Raw genomic sequence first — 9,080 nt, 5'->3', positions numbered from 1 at the left:
CAACCTAAACCCTCAAGGAAGACAAGGAAAAACTCCCAGAAAAACTCCCAACGGGAGAAAAAATTTAAGAAACCTTGGGAGGAGCAATTCAGAGAGGGATCCCCTCCTCCAGAGACGTTTGGTAAGAGAGAGGAGCAGAACACAAGCTAAACATAGTCATACAGTGTCAATGGGTTTTGAAACACCAAAATCCATTGTTTGGCTTTATAGCCGTTGGATAAGACCGGGAAACTCGCTGTTGGCTGTCATGGAGACTGTATTCCGGTTGACAACCTGGTCCAGTGTTGGTAGACCGACGACCAGGCAGGTCCTGACAGCTCAAACCCCCACACCACAGGGAATGTGTGGGGGGAACGGGACAGAGAGAGGAGAGCAGGGATTACAGAATGCCAGGAGCAGCTAACAGTTACAGTCATAATAGAATGAGATCCCCACCGGTCAAGTGTAGACTAGTGCAGCAATTTAACAGAGCTAAAAGGGTATTTGATGCAGCCCCACACACCAAGACAGCGACAGCCCCAATCGGTTGGAACATGAAATCTGTTCCAGGGGAAATAACTCTAAAATAGGTTATGGTGCAGTAGCTTGTGATCAATACTTTGACATTATACAGGCGTTTGGGGTGGACAACGTTTGGGAAGTGAATTATCCAGATAAAATCTGTGCAAGTAAAGGATCTACTGTTACCATCCCCTGCAGTTACAAGTACCCTGAAAAATATCATCCATGCCATGATACCACTCCAAGATTTTATATGGGATTTTATTCCAAATTTGGTAACACTTAGCTTTGATGGTTGCTTCTTTTCTTAACAGAAAGTGTGCAATACAATATGGATACCATAATGCATATTTAAGGTATAATGCAGTACCTGTCTAGGTTTTAATATACATGCCTCTCTCTTTATTTTAAGGTTGAAGGGAAAATACCCAAATAAGGAGAACAGAGATAGCGTTGACACACCGGTCTGTCTCACAGTGTGTCTCACATATACACTTCTCTCTGTGTGTCTCTCTGTCTCTCTCTGTCTCTCTATGTCTCTCTATGTCTCTCTCTCTCTCTCTCTCTCTCTCTATCCCATATACATCAACATGAGGGACACTAACCCATCACCCACAGGGAAGAGCAGACAGGATGTAAAAATTCAGTCAAATGAGGAAGTAAGTTTTGCCACCATTCTTTTGCAACGATTCCCCAAGGTTACTTCAAGCTTCCTCCAGGTACTCTCCATGCTTATTGGTGTTGCATTATTTGGGGCAGATGGACAGCAGAGACGGTGAAATAAAAAGGCCTCTCGTCACACTTTACTTATATACACAATAAAGCATGGAAGGTTGGATGGATGGTTCGTTGGACACTTTTAATGCTAAATGCACTAACCGCAAGTTCAAAAGTGTTTCGCAAGTGCAATGAAGAGATTAAGAGAAATAGGATAAATGTGTGAGGCACTCGACAACTTAGTCTTGCAACATCTAGATGGAGAATGCATGTGAAAAAACGGACATGAAAGAGTTACATAGTTGGTTGAGAGGAGTAAGTTTGAAAAAAGTGGTTTTTCGGTGAATATTAATATAATAGTACTGAATAGTATACCGCTAACAGTTTGTTTAACGCTTTAATACACTATTGAAATATGTATATTTCCCTTTTTCTCATAATGTATTGCAGGTACTGTATTGTGAACAAGACCAAACTGTGTTTACAGTTTATTCCACTAGGTGCCAGTAGACCAAGACCAATTTGAGAAGTGGTAAAACATAGCTAAAACTATCTTTGCCGACACTTTTATTATATCAACTTTTACCGTAACGTGGTTTCACGTGGAGTCAACTTACTTTCACAACTGAACAGTGAGGTATGACACGAGTGCAGATTAAACAGCAACGTAAAGCAGTCAGGAATACCTGTTTTTAATCCGCAAGTCAGATTCATGCAGTGAATACCTGCCGGAAAAATTCCAACGTTTGAGGAATTATATGGCCGTTCAGATGCCTTCTCCCTTGCAGTATCAGAGTCCCCGCCCTAGTGACTGCTAGGCCCTAGTGATTGCTAAGAGATACAGGGTTCTACAAAGACTTGGCCGTGGAAGTTTTGGCTGTGTTTACCAAGTTAAATACAATATGGCATGAGGGAAGGAGCAGCTGTAAGTCCCCTATAGACTTTTTCATCTTCTGGCTGCTTCTATCCAAATTGCATGTGTAGAGCTGAAATACCTGTTTTTACATTTGACTTTTGCTATCATTATCCTGTCCAATTCTCTCTTGTAACAGAACATGGGGTCCAGTCTTGAATACGCTATACGGTCCATCATCATTCATTCTTCTTTAGGGGGCAGCATTAGCCTGCTGCTTATACACTTGTGTACCATTTAAATCTGTGTACTCCAACAAGTGATAATGAGCATCCACATTCTTCCCCTTCTTTCTCTCTCTTCCCTGTCTCTTCCCCACTCTGACCTGCCCTGACTCTTTCACTTGTACCCTCCATCCCACTGTATCTCTTACACTTTCCCTCGAGTCTTATCTTTGTCTATATTTACCCTGTCTCTGTCCTACCTCTGTTTCTCTCTCCCTCTTTGGTCGTTCCACATTGCCATTCCCTGGAAAGTAAGCCTATTTGTTCAGCATTACTAGACTATCAAAACATTATCTGGTCAAATCAATTAGGCTTAAACCACTGAAGATCTGGTGGAACAATAGGTTAGGTACTCTATAGAACCACCTATAGTTTAAATACCTACTGGTCCCTACAGACAACCATCATCTTTACGAACTGCCGCCAGTGTATCAAGCAGCAGATCTACCAGGCTGAGCTGGACAACGTTCCAGCGGCCTTCGTGGATGGTTTGGTGACCAGTGGCGAGAGGCGTGGAGGAGTGTCCGCTCTCAGAGCCCGGAAGCCATGCTGAGATAGCCGCCGCCCACATCGCCACCGTCCTGGTTGTGCGTCAGAGCGGCCGCTCCCTGGGTCTGTCCGTACGCACGCCGTGCGCCATCGCCGACGCCTTTATGCCCGAGCAGGACCTTCAACTCTGTGTGTGGGGATGCCCGGCATCACAGCGACTGGAGACTTTAGCCTCTTACCTGTCCTTGTCCTCCTCCTCCCTCTCCTCCACCAAACCCTCCATAGTCGGCCCAGCACACTGTGCGGCCCTGCTTCCAGCCAAGGATGTTTACTACCAGGCCTGCCTGTTTGACCTCCTGGCCACAGGGGACCTCAACTCCAGCATGGCCTCTGTCGCCGCCCTGGAGGACGCCCGGAGAATGATTATCAACCCTGAGAAGGTGCATCTGTTGCCCGTCACTGCGGCAGGGGACAGACTCACATTGTCTCTGTCTGTGGTCCTGGCTGTGAAACTACTGGTACAATGGACCGCCACACTATGGGGGGGGCGGGGGTCTGTGTAAACGCTGGTGGTGAAGGGGTAGAAAAGCCATACGGTGACAACAGAGACACTGCTTTATTTGTCATATGGGAAGGCCTACTGAATATTACTTATTGATACAGTGTACTACAATACTACGATAACACTACAATGAAACAATAGCATATCAATTGTTTAAGTACATAACAATAATAACATCTTGATTACAGTCGCTAGCTGAATAAACGTATGGTGAACAAAAATAATAGAACTACAATGCAACAATAACATCTCTGTTCTTGCATCTCAGTTATAGTAGGCTAGTAGGCCTACCACAATGTATATTAAGTGGAACATTGACCAATGATTGTAGTTTCATGATAGATGGTTTAACTACACAATCAAACAAATACAAAGTGCAGGGAAGGGACAAAATCGTAGGTTTTGCAGAAAGTGAACATCTGCTAAGAGTTGCTTTGGGTGCCCATCGGACAAAAAACTGTTCCTGGAAAAAGCTTAGTTAAAAAAGGAACTCTGAAAGTGAGCATGAGTAACTTGAGTTTTTCAACCACTTCCTATATTCATCTTTTTTTTTGCATTAACACTGTGATCTATTCTGCTGATATTGGATAGTGAGAAGAAGGGTAGGGTGGAGAGGGAAGAGGACAGGAAGAATCATACAGAGAAGAGTAGAAAGGGTAGATAGACTTGGTAGAAAAGGGAGAGAAAAAATAGAGAGAAGAGGAGAAGGTAGAGAGAAGAGAAGAGGTAGAAGGAAAAGAGTGCCATGAGAACAATACCAGTGGGGTCCAGGGACAGACAGAACCTCTGGATCTTGGTTCTACTCCTCCTGACTGGTAAGTACGGAAGACATACTGCCGTGTAAACTCGCCTTGTCTGTCCCCCCACTCCATGGCGAGAGTTACATTGAGGGGTGGGAGTTGGTGGTGGTAGTAGTGGTGAAGGTCGCGAAAGCTCTCCCCTCTTACCAAATCTCACGCCAAGGTTTTTGAAAAAGTTGATGATAAGATCAAACCAACAATGGGTCTACTGGAAAATTGTTTGAGATCATAAAATATTGCTGTTGGTTAAATTTGACAAAATTAAAGAACTAACAGTTTTTGCTGGGTAGTTGGAATCATATCATGGTTTTCTGAAAATATTGCATCAGTTTAAAATAATGGATGTGTGCCCTGCATTGTTAGTTTATATACATATTTATATAAAATATAACCCACCAAATCATTTTAATAATGTACACACTGAATGTGACATTGACTGCAAAAAAATAAAAAAATAAATAAGAATGAATAAATTTTAATTTTGTGCGGTAGCTTGTGATAAATACTTGAATATTTTACAGGTGTTTGGGGGGACGAAGGTTGGGAAGTCAATTATCCAGCTTCATTCTGTGCAATCAAAGGATCTACTGTTATCATCCCCTGCAGTTACAAGTACCCTGAAACATACCATCCAGTTAGGGTTAGCTGGTGCGTAAACCATGAGATATGCCAGACCACAACTCAAAAATTTTACGACAGTAACTCCAGCACTAATCATTCAGGTTTTAAATATATTGGAGACAAAAAGAACAACTGTACTTTACAGATTGAGAATATAAACACAACAGATTCCAACACATATAGGTTCAGATTTGAAACATATCCAATAAATGCACACACAGGTAAATCAGGAGTACACATCGAAGTAAAAGGTGAGGATATTTGCCTTAACATCTGATTCTAATATTCAATATGAAGGCAACATTTTAACAGAGAGGTGTATTATGTCCCGCAGAAATTGACAACAACATTAAATTGAAGGTGACAGCTAGTGATGACAGACCCTCTAAAGAGGGAGTCACACTGAGCTGCACATCATCTTCACCCTGCATCTTCAACAACCTGAAGATCACCTGGTACCAGAACAACAACATTGTCCAGGCGACAGGTCCCACCCTAACCCTGAGTCCTGTTTCTCTGAGTGATGCTGGGAACTACTCCTGTGGTATAGAAAGTAGCCCTCTCTCTCGCTCTGATGCATACAGTCTCCAAGTGGAGGGTAAGTCAGAAATGCTGTTCATCCAGGCTGAACTTGGGGAAAATGTATTTTGTTAGTTTCCTATGGTACTATATTTTATTACTATATTATTATAAGTCTGGGTTGTGCATGTCCAGCCCTTACCCTTCCCCAATTCTAGGCTTTCCCTCTATACAACATCTGGGGAGATAGCATTGGTGTAACCATAGCATAGCAACACATGATTAGAATGTCATTAGTAATCCCAGTTTTCTTCACAGATCCATCCAAATCTTCCATTGTTCCCATTATTGTACCTGTCCTGCTGATTGTGCTGACCATCATAGCGGCTGCTGCTATTCTTCTCATAAGGAGGTACGTCTTCCAATACAATATCATTATGATTCACAGGTACATCTTACAGTTCTATTTGAACCAGTTATAATTTGATTTCAGACAATACATAACAAATGGATTTACCGTAATATATTTAGGATGTGATCTCTCTCTCTCTTTCTTAAGGAGGAAAGCAGAAAACCCTAAAAAGGAGAACAAGGATGGTGTTAGCACACTGGTCAGTTTAACATCCACAAACAATAAAAAACACACACATGCACATACGTGTGTCTCTTTTTCTTCACCGTCTTTCTTTCTTTCTATCTGGTCAAGCCTGGAGATGTCATGTACAACATCAAGACAACAGTACAAACCATAGGAAACAACCCACCGTCAGAGGAGGAAGTAAATTATGCCACTGTTAATATCCAGCACAAGACTTCCTCAAGGTATCGTTGATGATGAGGAAGCTGGTTGATGTAACATCAGTACTTCTTAACAGACTGCAGACTAGTTCCTCTAGAGAAAGATCAGTGTTGCTGTAATGCACAAGATTTTCTAGGCACATGCTAGAAAAGCTAGCCTTAAAGGTGCAATAAGAGCTTTTTCACACTGAAATACTATTTTTACCCCAGAAACCACTAGTTGTTTTAAGTAAATTGCTGCTCAAATCAAATCAAGTGCATGTGACATATTTATTCAAATATTTGTGAATTGTGTTGAACCAACAGGTTGATTGATATACTGTATATATGTATGCTTAGTCTTGTTTAAAAGAAACAAGTCAGCTATGTATGAAAATCTTCTGATCCTTAATTACAATTTGTTTTGTGTATTTTGCTTATAGGTCTGCTAATATCAAGCAGGAAGAGGATACTGTCATCTATAGCTTAGTGTCAAGGTACTGAAGATACAGTACATATCTCTGTAGCTCAGTGTCCAGGTAGTGAACATACAGTACATATCTCTGTAGCTCAGTGTCTAGGTAGTGAACATACAGTACATATCTCTGTAGCTCAGTGTCCAGGTAGTGAAGATACAGTACATATCTCTGTAGCTCAGTGTCCAGGTAGTGAACATACAGTACATATCTCTGTAGCTCAGTGTCCAGGTAGTGAACATACAGTACATATCTCTGTAGCTCAGTGTCCAGGTAGTGAACATACAGTACATATCTCTGTAGCTCAGTGTCCAGGTAGTGCACATACAGTACATATCTCTGTAGCTCAGTGTCCAGGTAGTGAACATACAGTACATATCTCTGTAGCTCAGTGTCCAGGTAGTGAACATACAGTACATATCTCTGTAGCTCAGTGTCCAGGTAGTGCACATACAGTACATATCTCTGTAGCTCAGTGTCCAGGTACTGAAGATACAGTACATATCTCTGTAGCTCAGTGTCCAGGTAGTGAACATACAGTACATATCTCTGTAGCTCAGTGTCCAGGTAGTGAACATACAGTACATATCTCTGTAGCTCAGTGTCCAGGTAGTGCACATACAGTACATATCTCTGTAGCTCAGTGTCCAGGTAGTGAAGATACAGTACATATCTCTGTAGCTCAGTGTCCAGGTAGTGAACATACAGTACATATCTCTGTAGCTCAGTGTCCAGGTAGTGAACATACAGTACATATCTCTGTAGCTCAGTGTCCAGGTAGTGAACATACAGTACATATCTCTGTAGCTCAGTGTCCAGGTAGTGAACATACAGTACATATCTCTGTAGCTCAGTGTCCAGGTAGTGAACATACAGTACATATCTCTGTAGCTCAGTGTCCAGGTAGTGCACATACAGTACATATCTCTGTAGCTCAGTGTCCAGGTACTGAAGATACAGTACATATCTCTGTAGCTCAGTGTCCAGGTAGTGAACATACAGTACATATCTCTGTAGCTCAGTGTCCAGGTAGTGAACATACAGTACATATCTCTGTAGCTCAGTGTCCAGGTAGTGCACATACAGTACATATCTCTGTAGCTCAGTGTCCAGGTAGTGAAGATACAGTACATATCTCTGTAGCTCAGTATCCAGGTAGTGAACATACAGTACATATCTCTGTAGCTCAGTGTCCAGGTAGTGAAGATACAGTACATATCTCTGTAGCTCAGTGTCCAGGTAGTGAACATAAAGTACATATCTCTGTAGCTCAGTGTCCAGGTAGTGAACATACAGTACATATCTCTGCAGCTCAGTGTCCAGGTAGTGAACATACAGTACATATCTCTGTAGCTCAGTGTCCAGGTAGTGCACATACAGTACATATCTCTGTAGCTCAGTGTCCAGGTAGTGCACATACAGTACATATCTCTGTAGCTCAGTGTCCAGGTAGTGAACATACAGTACATATCTCTGTAGCTCAGTGTCCAGGTAGTGAACATACAGTACATATCTCTGTAGCTCAGTGTCCAGGTAATGAACATACAGTACATATCTCTGTAGCTCAGTGTCCAGGTAGTGCACATACCTCTACAGCACAGTTTCATATTGGGTTGAGAATGACCATTAAGCAACTGCTTTGTCAAAGTTACCATTTACAGTAAGACATTGGCCCTTTAATGAATTTTAGCATTTGTGAAATGCTTAAAAAATACCCAACTATGTGCAATTAAGGGGTGTCTTTCAAGAAACATCTGTCCAACTTTGTTTTTGCCACAACTATGAGACTACCCTGTTTCAGGCCTTTGTGTCAATCCTGGTCTCTTCTGATAACCCTTGTCTCATGGTTGCACTATCAGTAACATTGCACTACTGTACTTCACTGTACTTCGCCATCAAGCTCCTGTATGGTCACTGACATAGTAATTGATTGACCTCTTAATAGTTACTTACACACTGTCACTTTCAGCTGCTGGTTGCACCATCTGTAATTTTGCACTATTGCACTCACTGTACTCCACCTAGGTTAGAATAGGTTATAGGGTTGTAATGGGTTTTATTTGTACTTAGGGTTAGTATTGTGTATCATTTATTGATATAAATGTATATTTAGGACGTTTTAGCTTTCAACTTGATTCACCTTGTATTTGATCTGTGCAGATGTCAGTGAAGAGCATTTGAAGGCGTACCATTCAGCCAAGTCGTGTCATCCTGCAGCCCTCCACAGTCCTTCAACCTTATGATTTACTATAGCACTGCAGTTGGGTCTAGCTTCAGTTTGACCTGAGGATTCCTGTTTTGTTTTCTTTGTTGTGTTATGGATCGCCTACTTTCTCCATCCAATCTGCTTATCTTGCACTGTCATATTTAGAAATGTCTGTATAATCTTTGTTTTTGATGTTTAAACACATACATAAAGACTCCTAACTTGATTAAATGATGTGCTCCACCTTTGTTGACAGGACAGGTTTAAGCAATCCA

General features: G+C 41.8%; 1 protein-coding gene and 1 pseudogene across 1 annotated transcript; both read left to right on the top strand.

The window, feature by feature from the left end:
- Nucleotides 1-1,091: 1,091 nt before the first annotated feature.
- Nucleotides 1,092-3,407, top strand: LOC146301021 (hemojuvelin pseudogene; annotated as a pseudogene).
- Nucleotides 3,408-4,151: 744 nt separating this feature from the next.
- LOC146301020 (sialic acid-binding Ig-like lectin 14) lies at nucleotides 4,152-5,918 on the top strand. The gene is made up of 4 exons (XM_084669141.1): nucleotides 4,152-4,221; nucleotides 4,728-5,048; nucleotides 5,162-5,425; nucleotides 5,665-5,918. Exons 1-4 carry the CDS (start codon nucleotides 4,152-4,154, stop codon nucleotides 5,826-5,828), a joined length of 819 nt encoding a protein of 272 aa, XP_084525267.1. The 3' UTR covers nucleotides 5,829-5,918.
- The last annotated feature ends 3,162 nt before the right edge of the window (nucleotides 5,919-9,080 follow it).

Source organism: Hypomesus nipponensis, chromosome 2, assembly GCF_054491055.1.
Source record: "Hypomesus nipponensis isolate SF chromosome 2, ASM5449105v1, whole genome shotgun sequence".
NCBI lineage: Eukaryota > Metazoa > Chordata > Actinopteri > Osmeriformes > Osmeridae > Hypomesus > Hypomesus nipponensis.
Note: the sequence above shows the minus strand (reverse complement) of the source record. Positions and strands in the feature narration are given on the sequence as shown.

Excerpts from the sequence above, each read along its gene's own strand:
- LOC146301020 (XM_084669141.1), top strand. The coding sequence starts at position 4,152 with ATGAGAACAATACCAGTGGGGTCCAGGGACAGACAGAACCTCTGGATC. Across the intron at positions 5,049-5,161 it reads TCCAATAAATGCACACACAG|AAATTGACAACAACATTAAA; the intron begins GTAAATCAGGAG and ends TATGTCCCGCAG. Across the intron at positions 5,426-5,664 it reads ATACAGTCTCCAAGTGGAGG|ATCCATCCAAATCTTCCATT; the intron begins GTAAGTCAGAAA and ends TTTTCTTCACAG.